This window comes from Cucumis sativus, chromosome 7 (genome assembly GCF_000004075.3).
Source record: "Cucumis sativus cultivar 9930 chromosome 7, Cucumber_9930_V3, whole genome shotgun sequence".
NCBI classification, from domain to species: domain Eukaryota; kingdom Viridiplantae; phylum Streptophyta; class Magnoliopsida; order Cucurbitales; family Cucurbitaceae; genus Cucumis; species Cucumis sativus.
The window spans coordinates 22173662-22195666 of NC_026661.2; the positions used below are offsets into that span (position 1 = coordinate 22173662).

A 22005-nucleotide genomic window follows, 5' to 3' on the forward strand; every position below is an offset into this window, starting at 1 on the left:
CTGGTTTTTCTTCTGAACAAAAATATTTGGCAATTTGGTGTATTTTTGCATATGTTTGACCTTGCCAACAGCCAACTCTTTTAATACAAGCCGTTGACAGGAAAACTTCAACCCAACCATCCACATCATGCTGACTGCGGCATAGGATATTGTCTAAAGCTCGAAGTCCTATGTTTTACGGCCTCATTTCAACCCAACCAACAACCATCCACATCATGCTAACTCCAGCAGAGGTTATTGTTGAAATTAGTGCAAATCGAGCATGCTAGCAGCAATATGCTAACTACATGATTTGATGTAGTCTAAGTAGACTAAGTAGCCTCTTTTGAGTAATCTTTTAAGAACCAAGAGTGTGGAACTTTTATTAGAATGATAATATGTTTGGTACAAGCTCCTCTTTATAAGTAGGAATTAAAACAGAATTAAGGTAGAATAGTACTTAATTACTCAACTAGTCATCCTTCTTCTTTACATGCAATTGTTCAAAATTTGTGAGGATGACAATGGATGTTAGGAATGAAATGAATTCTAGAATCAATTATTTACTTTGCACATTCAGCATGTCCAAAGACGAAGCAATTAGGCATAGTTATTTATATGCATTCTACCAACAAGAGAGATTTTCGTCGGTGATAAAAAGGCCACAGTTTGTACATTTCAAGTTTCAAAAACCAAATAATGAAGAGATAAATTCTGAAATGAAAAGCTTTAACCAAACAATCGGAAAAATGTTGTACTGATTCTGATAAAAGAAGTGCTTGGTTAAATGTTGTATAAGATATGGTGTGAGATTAGCTAGGATGCACGTATAGTTACGTAGATGAACTTAATCTTTTTCCTCTTTGGATATAGTCAATTTGAGCACAATCTAAATATTTGGACATCTATTTGCATTCAATTTTTTTTTTTTTTCTGCAGGAAGAGACTAAATCTCAAGTACGATCATCATCTAAGATCTTAACATAGTTGAACTCTCCAATTAAGCCTAAAGACTTAAACCCAAGCTTTTGCTGCCCAATGGTACCTTAGGGTTGTTTGATTGCAGTCCATTAGGTTACTGTAAAAAATCTATAAGTTTCTTATAGTGAAACAGACTGATCTTATTCTCATATTGTTGTAATAAGAATGAATAAAACACATCAACTTCATTGCACACTGTTCACACAATTGCAAACTAAACTTCAGTGATACAACAATCAATTCAAATAGTTCAAAGGGAAACTGAAAGTTGAAATCAGGAAGGAAAGGAAAAAAAACATCAATTCAAGAAAAACTTGGGATGGGACTGGCATGAGTGGCATTCACAACCATAGTTGAGGACATCATTTCAGTGAATTCTTGATTCTAGTGGACGCTGTTCTAATCTCTGATTCAATTCCATGGCCAAGCATTCCTTCAGTTCTATCACTACTTGATTCATCGTTGGCCTTTCACTGGAGTTTTCTGATATGCAAGCCAAGGCTAGTCTCACAGCCTTCCAAACAGAGTTACTTTCATATGCTTCTTTTAATCTTGGGTCAACTATATTCTTGATATTTCTCTGAGCAACCATGGTGCGCATCCATTTGGCTATGTAATTCATTTCTGGGTCTTCGATGTTGGAAATTACTGGTCTGCAACTAATTACTTCCATTAAGGAAACTCCAAAACCATACACATCGCTTTTTTCAGTTAGCCTGTTTGATGTATAGTACCTGACAGACAAGCCACCGATGTTTGTTAACTTCATTTTTCTTTTCCTAACTTATGTATTTGAGAAGTAGTGGATTGAAAAATGTAGGAACTTACTCTGGATCAAGATAACCCGGAGTGCCAACAATAATAGTGCTCATGTAGGAGTTGTCATCTGTTGGGTAAGTCTTTGAAAGACCAAAATCAGAAAGTTTGGCGTTGAGTTTTTCTGTCAATAAGATGTTCGTTGTTTTCACATCCCTGTGGACTATTGGTGGCTTACAACCATGATGTAGATACTCCAGTCCTGCGTATTTATTTTGCAATATTAAACACTTCTTAAGTTTTTCTCTCTGGAATGCCAATAACGTGTTTGCCGAAAGTTAAAAGGAATTATGAACTTATTCCACACACCTTGAGCTGCATCTATTGCAATCCGAAGTCTGTCTTCCCAGCTTAAGATACTTGTGCTTTTCTCTGTGTTAGACAAGCAAAACGTGTTTAAGCTTCCGGTTTTGGTTTCTAAAGTTGAATTTGATGTACATTTTCATTTCATAAATTGGGTTGTGAAGCATGTGTTGTAACATGTATCTTGTAGCTAGAGCTAGAAGATTACCAGAAAGATGCTCGGCCAGGTTTCCTCTGGCCATGTACTCATAAATGAGGCCAAGGTGATCTCCATCATTCATATACCCTACAAGGTTTGTTAAGTTTCTGTGGTGAACTCTCATAAGAATTGTAACCTGAAAGAAAGTGGAAATTAATTCCAGTTTAGGAAAGAAGTATGAGCTAACTTTTTCTGAAAATTAGATATTATATCTTAGGCGCATACCTCTGCTTGAAACTGACTGTAGCCTTGTACTGCTGATGGAGAAATCATCTTCACAGCCACTTGAGTCTCATCTAGCACTCCATAGTAAACCATCCCGAAACCTCCCTTACCAAGAACCTTCTCAAAATTGTTGGTTATCATCACAACTTCTGCAAAAGTAAGCTGTCGTCTCCTTGTCTCCAAGGAACTGCCTAATTGGGTGTATGCCTTTGTGGGATTCCCTATCAAAGCAACATCATCACCTTGTTGTTTCTTATTTGATTTAGCAATCCAATAGACAATCACTGCAATTATGAGGAATGCAAGCAATCCACCCACTGAGGCTACTGCTGGAATGATTATATTGTTGCTTTTCTTCCTCTCAGGTGTCATATTTGTGCATGAATCTAAACATAAATTTGGATTGCCTAATGTTCTGTCATGAAATACTATTTGTTAGTCCAAAACTAAATTTTTATCACGGACATAGATGTTATATGTATGAAGAGGAAAGCAAGTTCATGTTCCCTCCCTATAGTGGACCTTAATGTAAGACCGTTCTTCTGTCTTTTTTTAAGCTCGGGTGGAAGAGAGCCTGTGAGATTGTTATTCTCTAAGTTTCTGCGAAGAGAAAAAAGAATGGTTTAATTTCTATATTAGGGTTAATTTGTGCTTCACTTTTTTCTTTTGGATTTACTTACAGGACTGTTAGGTGTTTCAACTCGGACAGAAATGTAGGTACTTCTCCTGTCAAGTAATTATTGGACAAATCCCTAAAAATATAATTTCATTATTTTTAGCATTAGTTTAATCATATTGATCTAAATACTTATGAAGAGATTCTTACAATGTTTGTAACATGGGTAGACTGATTATGTACGGAGATATCTCACCCTTCAATTTGCTTGAAGACAAGTTCCTGGTATAACAGAGTTCTATCATCTCTCACAAGAATTGTAGCTAGTAGTATAGTTAAATCTCTCATATACACTTTACAGTAACTTTGGCTAGTAGTTGATAGAATTGAACTTTGTTTGTCACTTTGCAACTGAAGATGTAAACTTACAGTGATGTGATTCTAGGGATTGGATCAGAGCTGCAACTCAAACCACTCCATGGATATCCACTTGGCAGACATGGGTCTCCTACCCAATTTTTGATTACTCCATAAGTTGACTGAACATTACTGATTGCATCCACTGATTTTTTCAATATATCGTCCATTAGTCTAAAGTAATGAGTAAAAATTAAAATAAAACCCATAAAATGTTATACCATCTCCATCGTATGATTCGATTTTTGAGATTGTCATCATAGTATAAATTTCTAAAGCATTGATGATTGGAGGAAGAGTTGAATTGTCAATTGGGAAGATGGATATATGATGTTTTGATGTTGTTATTAAAGGAAATAGGAATGAAGTATCTGTTATTGTGCCTAAATATTTAGGAATAATAGGTCCAGTCATGTATTCATCATAAGTGATATTAAATCCCCTGAATTCGTTGCTTTGAAGCTGTTCAAGTTCAGCAAAGTATAAATATGCATAAAATTCATCACTTCCGTTTCTTGAGTCCCATGAGAAATTAAGGTACTGGATCCCTTTCTTTGAAGTTGCAGCAGTTTGCATGACTACAACCGGTGTGTCCTCCAAGTTGTCAGTAACTATGGAATCCAGGGTACTTAGTGGTGTATAGTTATTATCTTCATATGTTTCCCACACTCGGTCATAAGGATCATCAGGAAACCTAAATGAATATAGCATGTTTCAAAGTGACTTTTTATCCTTAAAAATCACTCTCAAACATATTACTATTTAGGAAAATCAACTGTTCTATAGCATGCATGAACTAACCTGTACTGCTGATTTGTTATTGACCCCATATCGTATCGTTTATAAAGGCGCAAGGAATAAGATAGAGGTGAGTAACTGGAATAAGGAAGTTCTCTAAACTCTAATGTTGAGATGAATGGTATTCCATAGCCAATGTTGATTAGACAGATTGAGAATTTATCTACTGAAGGTGTGTGCATCATTTCTGTGTAGTAGTAGCTGTCATCCACTGTTGTCCATCGAGTATTGCCTAAATACAGGTCAAATTGTGGAGTTTTATTGAGCCCATCATAATTTCCGTATAAGAAACTTGCTCGAATCAAATATTCGGTGTCTTTACTGGCACTTATATTGTAACAATTTCTAATATATTGAGAAAAACTTCTCAGAGTCCAGAGTGATTGTTCATAGTTCTTGAACTCAGGTGCTACTCTGCTACTTTCCCCTGTCTTTATAAAGCTTTCATCTGATATATACTTGATCTTTGTCTTTGAATCGATGTAGCCTGATGAATTTGCTGGTAGACCACAATCTAGACTAACAAAGCCTGGAGAACCAAAGCAACATAATGACTTCAAGAGAATGTTCATATAGAGTCTAAGGTATGGAAGTTGAGAAAATTACCGAATTGATCTTGAGCTTGAACATGGAGTACAAAAGAACTTAACAGGAGCCAAATTGATATTGCAATTTCCATTTGGTATCTCTCAACTTTAGCTCTTGAAGATAGGGTAGTTTGTTGGTTATTTCTGTTTTATCACACTGATTAAATATATTTGATGCGAATTCAACCATTCCTATGGTTTTTCATTTGCTGAAATGCCATTTTCAAATGAAAATGAAATTTTGGTTAGACTTACAAAAATAAATAAACAAACAAACAAGAATGTCGTACTATCGATATCTTAAAAAATGTAGCATTACTTGAAAGTGATAGTTAGGAATGCACAAAGAACATGCGGTTTGAAGTGTCTACTCTTATGGTACTAAAAAATGTCAAATTATGTGCTAACGATCAAGAGGTCTATGATTCAAATTCCCCTACTACTATTATCCTAAAAAAAAAAAAAAAAAGTTAAAATTCCCCTTCCATTATTATACTTAAAAAAAAATTAAGTTTAGGAAATTTCCACCCATTAAAGTTTTGAAAACAAAAAAGTAGTATGTAAAGTTTACCATCATATATTTTTTTTATAATTGTATTAAAAAATCTAAGTTGATAAGATTGATTAGTTCATCCAACAGTTGACAGAATCAAAGTCCACTACATCAACTCTGTTGGCAAACATTAGGTGGAATTATGAATTATATAAGATCACCAGGTCTCCTCCATTTAAGGCCAAAGACCATTTAATAATAGATATGAGGATATAACTATCTATGATGTTTTTTCTTCCTTATGAAAATGTTTGCCTTAATTTTATACAAATATTTGTGGAAGTCTTGATAGTTATTCCTGAAAAAGACTATTTAAAAGTACAATAATCAAAGCTTGTATTATAATATATACATAGTCAAACTCTTATCTGTTTGGTCTTAGCTTTAATCTACTTTAATTTTTACAATCATTCTTCTATATCCAAATATCATTTTTAAAAATTAATTTCTTAGTTGTACTAACTAACAATATATAATCAGTTAAATTTGACGATTTGAGTAACCTACTAATCATCAAATGAAAGCTCATCAGTACAACCCGAAGTTTTGTTCCAATACATTTCTTCTTACGTGACTACCAATAAAATACAAGAAATACATAGATGATTTGATCATATATTGCTAAATAACAAATAAAAGATCCATATTATCAAAGTTCATGAATGATCGGAGATGAACTCAACCTCACTTCAATGAAATTTGTTGAATCAAGCCATGTGGACTCAGTTCCATGGCTGAAGCAATCTTTGAGTTCCTCCATAACGTTGCTCTAATCTTGGATTGACTTCATTGCAAATTCAACTTAAGTAATACCACAAAACACATCTAACCAATTTTTGTACTAAATTTCATCATCTCCAACTATTTATTTGATGAAATGAAGAGTGGATACAACCAGAAAATACTTGAGGTGAAGTCAATTGCTAGAATATTTTCTTCACCTTGGCATGGGACTAGAGTGGCTGGCATTCATAACCATTGATATGGACATCATTTCAATGGAGTCTTTTGATTCCATTGGATGGCTTTCCGATCTCTGACTCAACTCCATGGACAAGCAGTCCTTCAACTCTATCACTACTTGATTCATCGTTGGCCTTTGATTGGAGTCTACTGATACACAGGCCAAGGCTAATTCCGCAGCTTTCCAAACAGAGTTGCTTTCATATGCTCCTCTTATTCGTGGGTCAACTATATTCTTGATGTCTCCCTGAGAAACCATGGCATGAACCCATTTGACTATGTAATTCGTTTCTCTGTCTAGGGTGTTCAAAATTACTGGTCTGCAACTAATTACTTCCATCAATGAAACTCCAAAACCGTACACATCACTTTTTTCAGTTAGCCTGTTTGATGTATAGTACCTGAGAGACAAATCACCAAGTTTGTTTTCTTCATTTTTTTCTCACAATTTGAGAAGCAATTGATTAGAAAATGTTGGAAATTTAGTACTTACTCTGGATCAAGGTAACCTGGAGTGCCAACAATAACAGTGGACATGTAGGACTTGTCATCTGTTGGGTAAGTCTTTGAAAGTCCAAAATCAGAAAGCTTGGCATTGAAATTTTCTGTCAATAAGATATTTGTTGTTTTCACATCCCTGTGAACTATTGGTGGCTTACAACCATGATGTAGATACTCCAGTCCTGCGTATTTGATTTTCCATAGTCTACACTATAAATTTTTCTCTTGAATGATTATAATGTGTTTGTGCCAACATCAAAGAAATTATTAACTTGTCACACACACCTTGCGCTGCATCTATTGCAATTCGAAGTCTGTCTTCCCATCTTAATATACTGGAGCTTTTCTCTGTATGCAAACAAGCAAAGTGTGGTTAGGCTTCGTATTTTGTTTTCTAAATTGACTTCAAAATTTTCAATTCAGGAATTGGGTAGTGAAGTATGTTCTATAAGCTTGTAAGTTGCAGCTAGAGCTAGAAGATTACCAGAAAGATGCTCGGCCAAATTTCCTTTGGCCATGTACTCATAAATGAGGCCAAGGTGACCCTCATCATTCATATACCCTACAAGGTTCGTTAAATTTCTGTGATGAACTCTCATAAGAATTGTAACCTGAGAGAAATGTGCAACATTTTTCAGTCTAAGCAAAGACATATGGGCTAAGGTTTTTTCTGAAAATTAAGTACTATATTTTAGGCTCATGCCTCTGCTTGAAACTGATGGTAGCCTTGTACTGCTGATGGAGAAATCATCTTCACAGCCACTTGAGTGTCATCTAGAACTCCATAGTAAACCATCCCAAAACCTCCTTTACCAAGAATTCTCTCAAAATTGTTGGTCATCACCACAACTTCCGCATAAGTGAACTGATGTCTCCTTTTCTCCAATGAACTGCCTAAATGAGTGTTTGTCTTTGCCGGATCCTTTTTCGAAGAAACATTCTTATCTTGTTGTTTCTTTTTTGATTTAGAAATCAAATAAATAATTGCCGCAATTATGAGGAGTGCAAGCAATCCACCCACCGATGCTACTATTGGAATGATGATATTATTATTGCTTTTCTTCCTTTCTGGTGTCATCTTTGTGCATGGCTCTAAGGTACATAAATTTGGATTACCATCTATACTGTCATCAAATATGCTTTGTTAACACAAAACTAATTATTTATCATCATCATAAATATTATAGACATGAAGAAGAAAGCAAGTTCATGTTTCCTCCCTATAATGGACCTTAATGTAAGTGAACCGTTTTTCTGTCTTTTTGTAAGCTCAGGTGGAAGAGAGCCTGTGAGATTGTTATTATCTAGGTTTCTGCAAAGAGAGAAAACAGGATGGCTTACTTTCTGTCAATGAGTTTGATTTTTGTTCTTCTTTCGTCTAGGTTAACTTACAGGTATTGGAGGTGTGACAATTGGATCAGAAAATTAGGTACTTCTCCTGCCAAGTAATTGTTTGATAAATCCCTGAAATATAAGTACATTTTTATTGGCTTAGGTTCAAGCATAAAATTCTAATATAGTAATGGGGAGACTCTTACAATGTTTGTAACATTGGTAGACCGATTATGTCTGGAGATATCTCACCCTTCAATGCGCTTGAAGACAAGTTCCTAGTAACAAGTTAATTCTCTTATTATAAAATTTTCACTAGTTGTAAAGCTCAATTTAGTAGGATACAATCACGGAATTGAACTTTATTTGTTTCTTTGTAACTCGAAGTAAACTTACAGTGATATGATTCTGGGCACTAAATCAAAACTACAATTCAATCCACTCCATGGATATCCTCTTGGCACACATGGATCTCCTTGCCAATTTTTTTTTACTCCATAAGTTGACCGAACATTACTGATTGCATCCACTGAATTTTCAATATATCCATAATCATCAGTTCGAAGTAAGAAAAGTCACTTTGAACAAAAAAATAGAGAAAAAAAAAAAAAAAAGACAGACATACCATCTCCACTGTTTGTTTCCAATTCTGATATCTCCATCACAAGGTAAATTTCTAAACCATTGATGATTGGAGGGAGAGATGAATTTTCTATTGGGAAGAATGACAATTGATGTTGTAACGAGGACATCACAGATGGTTTGATATTATAAATTGTTGTTGTGCTTAAGTAATCAGGAACAATAGGTCCATCCCAATATTCCCCATTATAGGTGATGTTAAATCCTCTGAATTGGTTGCTCTGAAGCTTTTCAAGTTCAGCAAAGTGCATATATACATAAAATTGATCACTTTCCTTAGATGAGTTCCATGAGTAATTAAGGTACTTGCTCCCATTTTTTGGAGTTGCAGCACTTTGCATGACTATGGCTGCTGGATTGTAGCTATAGTAATTATCAGACTTTAAAGTGTTAATGGTACTTATTTGTGTGTAGTCATCACCATTGTACGCATTCCAAACTCTATCATAATCATCATAAGGGAACCTAAAGAAAGACAATATTTACATAGGTCAGTATTTCATTTACCATTTATATGTATATAAATCAATCTACAACTAACTTAAGCATAATTCAACTACTTTTGTGATTCAAATCCTATCACCCACCCGTCAATGAACTAAAATAACACCAACCTGTATTGTCTATCTGTGGTTGACCCCATATCTAATCGACAATAATTGTATAAAGAACCAGATACAGTTGGGTAAGTATAATCTGGCAGTTGTCTAAACTCTAATGCTGAGATAAACGGTATTCCTTGGTCAATATTGATAAGACAGATTTGCAGTTTATCTGTTGAAGGCACGTGTATAATGTCTATGTAGTAGCTATCATCCACTGTTCTCCATAGAGTATCTCCCACGTAGAGATCAAATTTAGGAATATTATTGAGCCCATCATAATTCCCATATAGGAAAGTTGCTCTAACCAAATATTTGGTGCCTTTGTTGATGCTAATATTGTAACAGTTTCTAATTTCGTGAGGAAAACTTCTAAGATGCCATAGTTGTCTTTCATATATCGTGAATTCGGATGATACACTTCTACTTTCACCGGTGTTTATATAGTCTGCATCTGACATATAGTCAATTTTTGTCCATGGTTCTCTGTAGCCTGATGAATTTGCTGGTAGGCCACAATCTAGGCTAAGAAAGCCTGGAGAACCATTACTTGTTAGCCATATACGGTTTAAAGAAGTAGGATCGAACCTAGTTAAGAAGATTACCTGATTGATCTTGAGCTTGAACAAGGAGTGCAAAAAGACTGAATAAGAACCACCTTGACATTGCAATTTTCATTGGATCCTCTCAACTTTGCCTTTGAAGACTGGACAGGTGCGAAGTAAACTTGCAAATTACTCATTAGCTAACATGAACAAAGCAGTTCTTATTGTATTTGTTCTCCTGTTTTTATTTAAAGAGAATTCAATCATTCATATGGTTTGTTCCTTTTCACTTTAGATATATCTTATTGATATGTTGTTTTCAAATGGAATTTTTTGAGATTTCAAAAAGAAATATATCATACAGAGAATATAAAAAAGATAGTGTCACATACAAAATGATAGGCAGGTATATACTAATGACTTGGTTTGTTTTGAAATTGAAGTTTTAGATAAGTGAACTATTATGAAAAGTTTACCAACAGTATTATACTTGACGAAAAAACAAGTGGGTAAGTTTGCCTTGCTCATCCATGACTGGTCTGACAGTTGACAACAAGAATGTCAACTGCACTATAAGCATCAATGCTGTTGTTAGCGACATCAGCTGGAGTAATATCACCATCATGACATTAAATAATGAGAACATAAGCTATAATGTTTTCTTTAAAGACATTGACTCATTCCTTCATAGTAACTCTAAGAATGTCTTCAATTTTGCCAGTTTTGTGGATGAAAATGACCATGCCTTAATTTTGTATGAATATAGATAGAAATATTAACATTATTGTGAACAATTATTTGATAGATCTCTCAGAAGTTAGTTAGATTAATAAACGAAAAAATTTATAGTTAGCAGGTGATATTTTAATTGATGTTTCTATTTTTTAAACATTTATATATCTATTTTTTCCTTTCATTCTCACAATCATTCTTCTATATCTAAATATCATTTTTACAAATTAATTTCTTAGTTGTCCTAACTAACAATATATGATCGAAATTTGTGGATTTGAGTAACATAATCTTCAAATGAAAGCTTATAATACAAAATAAGAATAAACAAAACTCAATTCAAAGTGTTTAAATATATTTTTAACTAGCAAAAATTGAACATAGTAGATAGTACTATGTGAACATAGTGTTTTATTCTCCAACACAGTTTAAAAAAAGATACAATAACCAAATGATCGATATTATCAAGGTCCATGAATGATCGGATATTCACATTGCCGTTGGACTTAAAACGGCAGCCATGAACTCCACAGATGAGATGAAGCTTGGATACAACCAATTCAAATAGTTCAAACGGAAGCTGAAAGTTGAAACCAGAAAATAATTGAAGCAAAGTCAGTTCCTAGAATATTTTCTTCACCTTGGCATGGGACTAGAATGGCTGGCATTCATAACCATTGATATGGACATCATTTCGATGGAGTCTTTTGATTCCATTGGACGGCTTTCCGATCTCTGACTCAACTCCATGGTCAAGCAGTCCTTTAACTCTATCACTACTTGATTCATCGTTGGCCTTTGATTGGAGTCTACTGATACACAGGCCAAGGCTAATTCCACAGCTTTCCAAACAGAGTTACTTTCATATGCTCCTCTTATTCGTGGGTCAACTATATTTTTGATGTCTCCCTGAGAAACCATGGCATGAACCCATTTGACTATGTAATTCGTTTCTCGGTCTGGGGTGTCCAAAATTACTGGTCTGCAACTAATTATTTCCATCAAGGAAACTCCAAAACCGTACACATCACTTTTTTCAGTTAGCCTGTTTGATGTATAGTACCTGAGAGACAAATCACCAAGTTTGTTTTCTTCATTTTTTTCTCACAATTTGAGAAGCAATGGATTACAAAATGTTGGAAATTTAGTACTTACTCTGGATCAAGGTAACCTGGAGTGCCAACAATAACAGTGGACATGTAGGACTTGTCATCTGTTGGGTAAGTCTTGAAAGTCCAAAATCAGAAAGCTTGGCATTGAAATTTTCTGTCAATAAGATATTTGTTGTTTTCACATCCCTGTGGACTATTGGTGGCTTACAACCATGATGTAGATACTCCAGTCCTGCATATTTGATTTTCCATATTCTACACTGTAAATTTTTCTCTTGAATGATTATAATGTGTTTGTGCCAACTTCAAAGAAATTATTATCTTGTCGCACACACCTTGCGCTGCATCTATTGCAATTCGAAGTCTGACTTCCCAGCTTAGTATATTGGAGCTTTTCTCTGTATGTAAACAAGCTAAGTGTTGTTAGGCTTCATATTTTGTTTTGTAAATTGACTTCAAATTTTTCCATTCAAGAATTGGATAGTGAAGTATGTTCTATAAGCTTGTAAGCTGCAGCTAGAGCTAGAAGATTACCAGAAAGATGCTCGGCCAGATTTCCTTTGGCCATGTACTCATAAATGAGGCCAAGGTGACCCTCATCATTCATATACCCTACAAGGTTCGTTAAATTTCTGTGATGAACTCTCATAAGAATTGTAACCTGAGAGAAATGTGCAACTTTTTCAGTCTAAGCAAAGACATATGGGCTAAGGTTTTTTCTGAAAATTAAGTACTATATTTTAGGCACATGCCTCTGCTTGAAACTGATGGTAGCCTTGTACTGCTGATGGAGAAATCATCTTCACAGCCACTTGAGTGTCATCTAGAACTCCATAGTAAACCATCCCAAAACCTCCTTTCCCAAGAATCCTCTCAAAATTGTTGGTCATCAACACAACTTCAGCATTAGTGAACTGCTGTCTCTTTTTCTCCAAGGACCTAACTGGATCCACTGGAAAAGTGTTATCCTTACCTTGTCGTTTCTTGTTTGATTTAGTAATCCAATAAATAAACGCTGCGATTATGAGGAACGCAAGCAATCCACCCACTGCTGCTACTACTGGAATGATGAAATTATTGTTGCTTTTCTTTTGCTCTGGTGTCATCTTTGTGCATGGCTCTAAGGTACATAAATTTGGATTACCATCTACACTGTCATCAAATAAGCTTTGTTAATATTAAACTAACTTTTTATCATGGACATAAATGCTATATGTATATAGAAGAATGCAAGTTCATTTTTCCCCCTTATAATGGACCTTAATGTAAGTGAACCGTTCATCTTTTTTTTGATAAGATCAGGTGGAAGAGACCCTGAAAGATTGTTGTTCTCTAACTTTCTGCAAAGAGAAAGAAGAATGGCTTAATTTCTATATTGAATTCATTTCGTGCTTCACTTATTTCTTTCTAAGATAACTTACAGGTTTTTGAGGTATAACAACTGGGACAGAAACTTAGGCACTTCTCCTGTCAAGGAATTGTTTGACAAATCTCTGAAATAGAACTTCATTGTTATTAGCATCGATTTAAGCATCTTGATCTAAATATGAATGAAGAAACTCTTACAATGTTTGTAGCATCGGTAGACTGAATATGTACAGAGATATCTCACCCTTCAATCCGCTTGAAGACAAGTTTCTGGTATAACAAAGTTCATTTCTCTCTTATTGAAAATTTTAGGGGGTAGGATAGTCTAATTCTCTCGTATGTACTCAATCGAATTGAAATGTATGTGTTAATTTTTAACTTAAAATGTAAACTTACAGTGATATGATTCTAGGGACTAAATCAGTACTGCAGCTCAAACCACTCCATGGATATGCTCTTGGCACACATGGATCCCCTTCCCAATTTTTTATTACGCCATAAGTTGATCGAACGTTACTGATTGCATCCACTGATTTTCCAACATGTCATCCATAAATCCAAAGTTATAAGTCAAAAGCGTTACTTTGAACAAAGAAACAAAAAGAAGTTAACATACCATCACCATTGTATGATTCTAGTTCGGAGATCTGCATCTCAACATAAATTTCTAAAGCATTCATGATTGGAGGAAGAGTTGAATTTTCTATTGGGAAGAGTGAAAATTGGTGTGTTGATGCTGTCTGTATAGTTGAAAAAATATCATAAGATGTTGTTGTGCTTAAATATCGAGGAATAATAGGCCCATCCCAATGTTCCCCATTATGAGTGATGTTAAATCCTCTGAATTGGTTGCTCTGAAGCTTTTCAAGTTCAGCAAAGTGCATATATGCATAAAAGTTATCATTATCGTTTGCTGAGTACCATGTGAAATTAAGGTACTTGGACCCTTTCTTTGGAGTCGCAGCAGTTTTCATGACTATGGGCGCTGGTTGGAAACTATTAGAACCATAAGCATCTACAGAATCAGAGGTACTTAGTGTTGCATAGTTATCATCATTGTATGCTTCCCATGCTCGATCGTAAATATCATCAGGATACCTAAAGAAAACACACCATGTTTACACATACGAGTATGTTTCGTTAGTATTCATGTTTGAGAGTGATTTTAAAATTATTTAAATCAGGTTCGAAACTACTATGAACATGTCTGGAATCATTCAAAATATGTTCAACTTTTGAAGGTCATTTTTATATTCAAATGAATACAGATATGTTTAAGAGTGATTTTAACCTTTCAAAACTACTCTCAAACAAATTATTGTTAAAGGATAGTGATATGAACCGAACCTGTATTGCTCATTTGTTATTGACCCCATATCGTATCGACTATAAAGGTACAAGGAATATAAAGTAAAGTAACTGAGATAAGGAAGTTCTCTGAACTCTAAAGATGAGATGAATGGTGTTCCCTGGCCAATGTTGATAAGACAGATTTGCAATTTATTTGTTGAAGGTGTGTGGATCATCTCTGTGTAGTAGCTATCATCCACTCTTGTCCATCGAGTATTGCCCAAATACAGATCAAATTTAGGAGTTTTGTTGAGCCCATCATAATTTCCATACAAGAAACTTGCTCGAATCAAATATTTAGTGTCTTTAATGGCACTTATATTGTAACAGTTTCTAATTTCTTGAGGAAAACTTCTTAGAGTCCATTGGGATCGTTCATATGTCAGGAATTCAGGCGCTACACTTTTACTTTCACCTGTCTTTATATATTCTGAATCTGAAATATACTTTATATTTGTGTCTAGATCATTGTAGCCTGATGAATTTGCTGGCAGACCACAATCTAGACTAAGAAAGCCTGGAGAATCATTACTTGTAAGTCATATATTTAAACTATTTTGTTTTTTTTTTTTTCTTCCAAAAAAACAACAAACAGAGATAGTTATTAAACATATTAATGTTTTTAGTTCTTTAGATGAAGGTTATCAAATGAAAAGTTGAAGGGATGAAAGTTAAAGGAAGTTACTTGTTTCATCTTGAGCCTGAACAATGAGGAAACAGAAACTAAATAGAAGCCACCTTAACATTGCAATTTCCATTGGGAAACTCTGAGCTCCTGAAGCTTGGCTACTTGCTTCCTTCTCTTCTTTTTCTCCCATTAATATGATATATTTAAAGAGGATTCAATACTTCCAAACTTTTAAATTTTGCTTGGAATTACAAGAAACTTCAATTAAACTAACTCAAGTATCACATATTAATGACTCATTCAAAAGGTAGCGTCACATAAAAATTGCTAATAATCTTATTTTTATAACTGTAAAAGAAAAAAGAAAACCAAGTTGATTTCTTCATTGTTTAACTGGTCTAAGAGTTGAGTGGGAGAATGTCAACTGCAATATCAGCATCAATGCTGTTTGCAACATGAGATGGAATTATGTAATCTTCATCACCATGCCTCTTCCACTCAAAGCCAACATTCTTCAATTTTAAAAACAAAAAGGAAAGTTGAAGCTTATCTTATTCAAAATGTAAGAGTACACTAACCAAATTTATACGAAGCATGAAGAAACTAAACACAACCTTCAAGTTTTGTTTGTAAAAAATGAAGAACTGAAAGTTTACAAATTTGATAACAATTACAATACAAATCTCCTTCGAGAAATAGATCCCAGAAGAAGATGAAGAAGGCCCACCGAAGAAATTATCCATATTTTCAAGTACGATAATTCCATATTCACCTCGCCACAGGACTTGAATCGGAAGCATTGATTCCTATAGAGATGGACCTCCTTTCACCGAAATTTGTTGATTCGAGCGAACCATTCTCATGATTCCGACTCAATGCTGTAGCTAAGCAATCTTTGAGTTCCGCCACAACGTCGCTCATCGTCGGCCTTCTACTGGAATTTGCCGCTACACAAGCCATTGCCACTTCCACCGTCTTCCAAACAGAGTTTCTTTCATACTGCCCTTCTAATCTTGGATCCACTATGCTCTGAATATCTCCTAGCGCTAGCAAAGACGTAACCCATTTAGCTATATGTGGTGTATCTCCTGTTCTTGATATTACTGGTTTGCAACTTATTATCTCTAATAGAGCTATCCCAAAGCTGTATACATCGCTTTTCTCTGTTAGCCTGTTTGATACGTAGTACCTGAGAGGAAACCCAATGAATCTGTTTAATCAGTTTTTGTTTCAGTTGATTGGAGTTTCGTTTTAATTGCATATTAAGAAAAGGAATTAAGTAGGATCAGGGATTGCTGGGCTTTAATGGAGGAGGTTTTCTTGAATTCTGTTTCAGGGAGTAGGAAGAAATTCTTTGCCAGACTTGTCTGTTTGGCTTTTGGCATAAAGGACATGCCTTGAGAGGAATTATAGGCTTCCTAGAGGAGCTGAAAGGTAGGAAGTTGGAGAGGTTATTAAGTTCAATGGTTCGTTGTAGTAATTAGCTAGACTTCATTCTTTTGGATTGGAGTCCGTTTTGTGGTTATTTGGACTCCTTTTGTTGGACTGTTTATTCACTTATTCTTGTATGTTATTGTATATTCTTTCATTATTCTTAATGAAATCTCTCGGTTTCTTATATGAAAAAAGGAAAAAGAAAAACGGAAAGTAATCAAGTTGATGGCTGATTGAAACTAATGCTTACTCTGGATCAAGGTAACCAGGAGTTCCAGCAACAACGGTGGACATGTGGGTGTTGCCATCTGTGGGGAAGCTTTTGGAAAGACCAAAATCTGCAAGCTTGCCTTGGAAATTATCTGTCAACAAGATGTTTGTTGTTTTCACATCTCTGTGGACAATGGGTGGCTTACAACCGTAATGCAGGTACTCTAGTCCTGTTATGTTCAGATTATTAAATAGTTAGCGTTTACTTTGTTTGGGGAGAATTGTAAACTCAATCAAACAAGAAATTTTGTTTGGGGAGAGAAATAGTGCTTATAACTTGTTTGTAGAAATGATTAAATGCATGACAAAATTTGTCTGGTTTTCTTACCTTGAGCTGCATCCATAGCTATTCGAAGTCTATCTTCCCAGCTTATGATACGTACACTCCTCTCTGCTTATAAGTGGAGCAAACACACGAGAAAGTTAAATTCTTTGTTCTTTACTGAAAGGTTAAAATTTAGACTAATCTTTTAAGTAGTATTGTGAAACTTATCACCATTGGGTTTACCTGAAAGATGTTCGGCCAAATCTCCATTCGCCATGTACTCGTAAATGAGGCCAAGGTGGTTTTCTTCGTTCAAATATCCAACAAGGCTGGTCAAGTTCCTATGGTGAACTCTCATAAGAAGGGTAACCTGCATTTTTTTTTAAGTTATCAGTTTAAGTTTGATATAAAGTGGTAAACGAATTCGTAAACTATGGATTTAGGTTAGCTTGCCTCTGCTTGAAATTGCCGATATCCTTGTGATGATGATAAAGACAACATCTTCACTGCCACTTCAATTTCGTCAATGACACCATAGTAGACCTCCCCGAAACCTCCTTTACCCAGAACTTTTTTGAAATTGTTGGTCATTTTCACCACCTCAGAATAAGTAAATTGTCGGCTTCTCACCTCCAATGAAGTACCTAACGGACTGTTGGTTCCTGACTTATCCACCACTGAGACAACATTTTTACCTTGTTGTTTCTTTCGAGATTTAATGATCCAAAAGGTTATTGCAACAATTGTGACAACAACTAGGAATCCACCAATTGATGCTACAATTGGAATGATGATGTTGTTTTTTTTCTCCTCATTCTTTGGACAAGGATCTGATGCACATCCTTCCAGATTTTGGTTACCTCCCACACTGTCATTCGTATCATTCATAGCTAGATAAGTTTGACTGAGATTGTGACTTCGGAAAATTTTCAGTTTCCAGGAAAAATGCCATAATAAACTAAGCATAAGAGCTCAAGACAGCTAATTATAATTTCACTTCTTTTCGCTCCATCAAACTGACCTTAATGATAGTGATCCATCATTGGATCTTTTCAAAAGCTCAGCTGGAATTGGACCTGAGAGCTTGTTGTTCCCTAGGTTCCTGCAAATAGGGACAGAATAACTCAATTTTGTTATAGCTCAAGTTGAGCTTCTGATAGAACATCAATAAGATATGTTCTTATTCAATTGATATAAACCTCACTATTGCAGAGAAGAATGATGAATATCAAGTCTGAGATGAAAATGGAGAAAATAATTAAGAACAAGTAAAATCCTACCCTCTCTGCCTATCCTCTCTCTCAAGTAAGAGTGCAGAAAAACTACCCACAAAACTGATCTCCCTTTCTTCCCTCACCAACTTCCTATTTATAACCATGTAACTGCCTTAATATCTAATTACCCTTATACCCCTGCCCTATACTAATCTAGGTAGGTATCTAACAGCTTCAAACATATTTTTCCAAATAACTTACAGAGTTTTGAGGTGTGACAAACTAGACAGGAAATCAGGCACATGTCCTGTCAAATTATTGTTTGACAAGTCCCTACAGAAACAAATGCAGTAGATTAGTACTTGTTTTCCAAGTTCAGCTTATTATTTAATCTACGCATCTGAACATAGAAGGAGACACTTACAAAGTTTGCAACATGGTTAGACTGGATATGTAGGAAGATATTTCACCGTTCAGTCCACTTGCAGATAAGTTCCTGTGCACAAAATTCAGATTCTGATGAATTCCATTGATTCATCCGTTTAAGGGAAATTAAAGCTTCATAGAAGTTTTTCACATACAAGGATATGATTCTTGGTGCCGCTTCATTGCTACAATTTAATCCACTCCAGGGATATCCCATCGGCATGCATGGATCTGCTTGCCAATCTTTCTTTACCCCATAGGTTGACTTGATATTGGTAATTGCTTCCACTGATTATCCAAAGAAGTAATCTAATTAATATTCATTAACCTTTGACAAAGTCAACTCTCAATGTGCTTTTGAAGAAGGATGCCTACCATCTCCTTTGTCTGCCTCAAGCTCTGATATATCTTTCACTATATATACCTCGAAAGCATTAACGATGGGAGGAAGCGTTGCATTTTCAATTGGAGTAAAAGAAAATGTATGTCTATCTGCTGCATCCAATGGTTTATTGCCAAAAATGGTCAGAGTGGATAAATAACTTGGAATTACAGGTCCATAAAAAAGATCCCCATTGTGCATGATATTGAATCCTCTACTCTGGTTGCCTCGAAGCTCTTCAACTTCAGCAACGTGGATGAATGCATAATATTCAGATGAATCTTCTGTATCCCACCAAATTTCCAGTGGATCGCTTGCATTTAGTCGGGAGGAAGCAGTTTGCATGACAATGGATGGTGGTTGGTGATTGTTGTGATCAGTTTCATCTACAGTTCGATTGGTGCTCACTTGTGTCCACTCTTTGAAGTTAAATGGTGCCCACATCCGATCATAAACATCAAAAGGGAACCTTAGGAGAGAGTAAACACATAAACATAATATCATCTCTGCCTTTAACTAGAGGCTTGTTAAAGCATATATTGTTTGCAATATTAGTGCTCAAATACCTGTATGTTTGATTTCCAGTTGAACCGACGTCCAATCGATAATCCAGTGATAAGGACCCTGCGGCTGTTTGATAAGTGACATTAAGTAAAGGTCTAAATTCTAAGGCTGAGATAAATGGCACCCCATTTCCTGTGTTGATCAGACAGATGTGAACTTTGTTTGAGGAGGTAATATGTATTAGATCTTTCAAAACGTTAGTACCCACTTTTGTGACGTTAATTGTCTCCCATAAGCTATTCCCGATATAGAGATCAAACATCGGTAGAGAATTCAGGCCATCATAATTCCCATATAAGAAACTTGCTCGAATCAAGTATTTGGTATCTTTTTTAACGCTTACATTGTAACAATTTCTAATTCCTTGGGGAAAGCTTCTAAGTTTCCTCATTTGCTGTTGGAAGGTGTTTCCATAGACTGAAGCTACACTTCCACTTACACCACTGTTTATGTAGGGTGCATCAGAAACATAGTCAATCGTGGTTGTTGTTTCGGTGTAACTCGTACCCTCTGGCGTTCCACAGTCTAAACTAATGAAGCCTGAGAAACATACAAGAAACGATTTAAACTTCTATTCTTTACACAACTCTTTGTATATGAAGATGATTGGAAGAAAGACAGATTGATTAGCTTCGGAGATATATTTTTTACCTGACTGATCCTGGGCTTGAACAAGAAGTAGAAGAGTTAAACTGCATAGCAGTAAACCAAAGAGCGAATGGAGCCCTGACATTTCCATTGCCTTCATCTTCTTGGTTCTATTTTCTGCTGCATTGCTTGATGAGAATTAAGAAAGTAGCCAACTTTATGCAGCGCCTTGAGACATTTATATTGAATGTTTGATGACAATAGGAAGTCAATACTACAGGGATTCTCTTAACACAGATTGGTCAATATTCACCGCTGGTCTTTGTGATATGTAAGGACACGTTACATAGGCAAGTTGCTCATGTACAGAATAAGTTACAATTAATCATCAGTTGAATTCAATTAATTTAATCGTTGTAACTAAAACCCTTTCGTTTGTTAATGAGTTTTGGGTTGTTCCTAAACCTAGTTTTGCGGAATAATTTTTTAAAACACTGTACTAAATATATCTTGAGAATCATATTATATAGAGTTGAAGCTCAATTTCATCATTATGAGCTGCTAAATAATAAAAGATTAGGGAAGGCTTCCCGCTTCCATTTCCATTGACGTTGACATATTTGTTTTGAAGGGAAGTCTCTAGGAAAATAACAGAGACCAAGTCCAATAATTTATTGCCCAACTGGGAATGCAAGTTGAGTCAAGCTTTATGGCAGATAATAATTTGCATCCTTTAACCAATTAGCCTCTGCAAAAATAAAGCTGTGCTGGGCACGATTAAATTTCTTAGCCTTGTCAAAAACCTTCAATAAACCACCACAATTGAAGGGGGGAGTACAGGAAGAATCTTACATTTGAATTATTCCTCTCACAACCAATTGGTTTTGAAATGGAACTCTATATTTATTTAATATAGCATCAAAACCAATAAAATCCAAGAGGTATTAAATCCAAAAACGAAAAAAAACACGATCCAAGATTGGTCAAATCTACGTGCTCTCATGAAGGATTTCACATTAAAAGAAGAAACTTTTGGAGTTACTCTTCTCATTACCTTTTGATTTTAATAAGAAACTTCATGTTTATTTAATATATTATTTATTTGATTTTTATTTTCGTACAGGTTGAAAATCATTTGGATGTGTATCCAATGAATGTGATGCTGCCATTGGAGGGAAGGGAAGGTAGACTTGGCTGCTGAAGATTTACTGCCATTCAATTTGAACAAAAGATTGAGCACATGGGAAACCGTAGACTTCATGGAGTCAATGGCCGTATTAATTACTTTCTTCCACAAATACGTGTGGAATAAAAGAGCTTAGACATTCATTATGCATTATTGGTTTAGACATTCATTATGCATTATTGGTTGGATTGCTGTAAAGGCGAGAACTGAAGTTTTAACCACACTCGAAAAGTCCATTACATTAGGCAATATTTTAGTCTAAAGAAAGGCTGGCCAATCAACTCACCTTATCAATAAGTAATTTCATGGCAACTTGTAGTTAGTCAAGTCAAGAAAAATGGACCAACCATTCATAATTACATTTAAAACCTCACTAATAAAATGTCATTTATGAACACAAAAAGTTTTAAGAATCTATAAGCTATGG

General features: G+C 35.2%; 5 protein-coding genes and 1 long non-coding RNA gene across 7 annotated transcripts; 1 reads left to right on the forward strand and 5 right to left on the reverse strand.

Moving 5' to 3' along the window:
• Nucleotides 1–1079: 1079 nt before the first annotated feature.
• LOC101206687 (probable LRR receptor-like serine/threonine-protein kinase At1g51820) lies at nt 1080–5380 on the reverse strand. The gene is given in 12 exon segments (XM_011661364.2): nt 1080–1694; nt 1789–1978; nt 2086–2148; nt 2288–2414; nt 2504–2918; nt 3026–3103; nt 3184–3255; nt 3330–3401; nt 3549–3704; nt 3706–4230; nt 4338–4863; nt 4941–5380. Coding segments are annotated over 12 exon segments (2664 nt in total). The 5' UTR covers nt 5014–5380; the 3' UTR covers nt 1080–1327.
• A 630-nt stretch (nt 5381–6010) lies between these two features.
• On the reverse strand, nt 6011–7558 carry LOC101208111 (probable LRR receptor-like serine/threonine-protein kinase At2g28960). The gene is made up of 4 exons (XM_031888856.1): nt 7423–7558; nt 7224–7286; nt 6931–7120; nt 6011–6838 (listed from the first exon to the last, which is right to left on the reverse strand). Exons 1-4 carry the CDS (start codon nt 7535–7537, stop codon nt 6412–6414), a joined length of 795 nt encoding a protein of 264 aa, XP_031744716.1. The 5' UTR covers nt 7538–7558; the 3' UTR covers nt 6011–6411.
• A 6-nt stretch (nt 7559–7564) lies between these two features.
• LOC116405134 lies at nt 7565–8720 on the forward strand. Its single transcript, XR_004218238.1, has 3 exons — nt 7565–8035; nt 8126–8175; nt 8321–8720. It is a non-coding gene; the product is annotated as an uncharacterized LOC116405134 (long non-coding RNA).
• Nucleotides 8721–8760: 40 nt separating this feature from the next.
• LOC116405269 (probable LRR receptor-like serine/threonine-protein kinase At1g51880) lies at nt 8761–10180 on the reverse strand. The gene is made up of 4 exons (XM_031889253.1): nt 10120–10180; nt 9527–10049; nt 8888–9377; nt 8761–8799 (listed from the first exon to the last, which is right to left on the reverse strand). The coding sequence occupies exons 1-4, from the start codon at nt 10178–10180 to the stop codon at nt 8761–8763; spliced, it is 1113 nt and encodes a 370-aa protein (XP_031745113.1).
• A 931-nt stretch (nt 10181–11111) lies between these two features.
• Nucleotides 11112–15087, reverse strand: LOC101206446 (LRR receptor-like serine/threonine-protein kinase IOS1). Its single transcript, XM_031888857.1, is given in 11 exon segments — nt 11112–11854; nt 11947–12016; nt 12019–12135; nt 12239–12301; nt 12438–12564; nt 12656–13055; nt 13163–13243; nt 13325–13396; nt 13470–13541; nt 13668–13800; nt 13888–15087. Coding segments are annotated over 11 exon segments (1920 nt in total). The 5' UTR covers nt 14246–15087; the 3' UTR covers nt 11112–11427.
• Nucleotides 15088–15782: 695 nt separating this feature from the next.
• Nucleotides 15783–20680, reverse strand: LOC101206211 (LRR receptor-like serine/threonine-protein kinase IOS1). 2 transcript variants are annotated; one of them, XM_031888855.1, is made up of 12 exons: nt 20456–20680; nt 19807–20344; nt 19234–19709; nt 19014–19146; nt 18857–18928; nt 18694–18765; nt 18240–18320; nt 17672–18086; nt 17462–17588; nt 17282–17347; nt 16934–17123; nt 15783–16438 (listed from the first exon to the last, which is right to left on the reverse strand). In XM_031888855.1, exons 1-12 carry the CDS (start codon nt 20550–20552, stop codon nt 16018–16020), a joined length of 2688 nt encoding a protein of 895 aa, XP_031744715.1. In that variant the 5' UTR covers nt 20553–20680; the 3' UTR covers nt 15783–16017. The 2 variants fall into 2 exon arrangements, with proteins under 2 accessions (XP_031744715.1, XP_011659665.1); XM_011661363.2 differs by having other exon boundaries at nt 17282–17344; nt 20456–20678.
• Between the last annotated feature and the right edge of the window lie 1325 nt (nt 20681–22005).

Bases quoted from the DNA above. Each gene is read 5' to 3' on its own strand.
- LOC101208111 (XM_031888856.1), bottom strand. From the start codon at position 7,537: ATGAGAGTTCATCACAGAAATTTAACGAACCTTGTAGGGTATATGAAT. The intron at 7,287-7,422 runs GTAATCTTCTAG...GTTTGCATACAG, and splicing joins TTTGGCCGAGCATCTTTCTG to AGAAAAGCTCCAGTATATTA. The intron at 6,839-6,930 runs GTAAGTACTAAA...TTTGTCTCTCAG, and splicing joins CCAGGTTACCTTGATCCAGA to GTACTATACATCAAACAGGC.
- LOC116405269 (XM_031889253.1), bottom strand. From the start codon at position 10,180: ATGTCAAGGTGGTTCTTATTCAGTCTTTTTGCACTCCTTGTTCAAGCT. The intron at 10,050-10,119 runs GTAATCTTCTTA...ATGGTTCTCCAG, and splicing joins TCAAGCTCAAGATCAATCAG to GCTTTCTTAGCCTAGATTGT. The intron at 9,378-9,526 runs GTTGGTGTTATT...GTCTTTCTTTAG, and splicing joins ACCACAGATAGACAATACAG to GTTCCCTTATGATGATTATG.
- LOC101206211 (XM_031888855.1), bottom strand. From the start codon at position 20,552: ATGAAGGCAATGGAAATGTCAGGGCTCCATTCGCTCTTTGGTTTACTG. The intron at 17,348-17,461 runs GTAAACCCAATG...TCCACTTATAAG, and splicing joins TTTGGCCGAACATCTTTCAG to CAGAGAGGAGTGTACGTATC. The intron at 17,124-17,281 runs GTAAGAAAACCA...TGAACATAACAG, and splicing joins AGCTATGGATGCAGCTCAAG to GACTAGAGTACCTGCATTAC.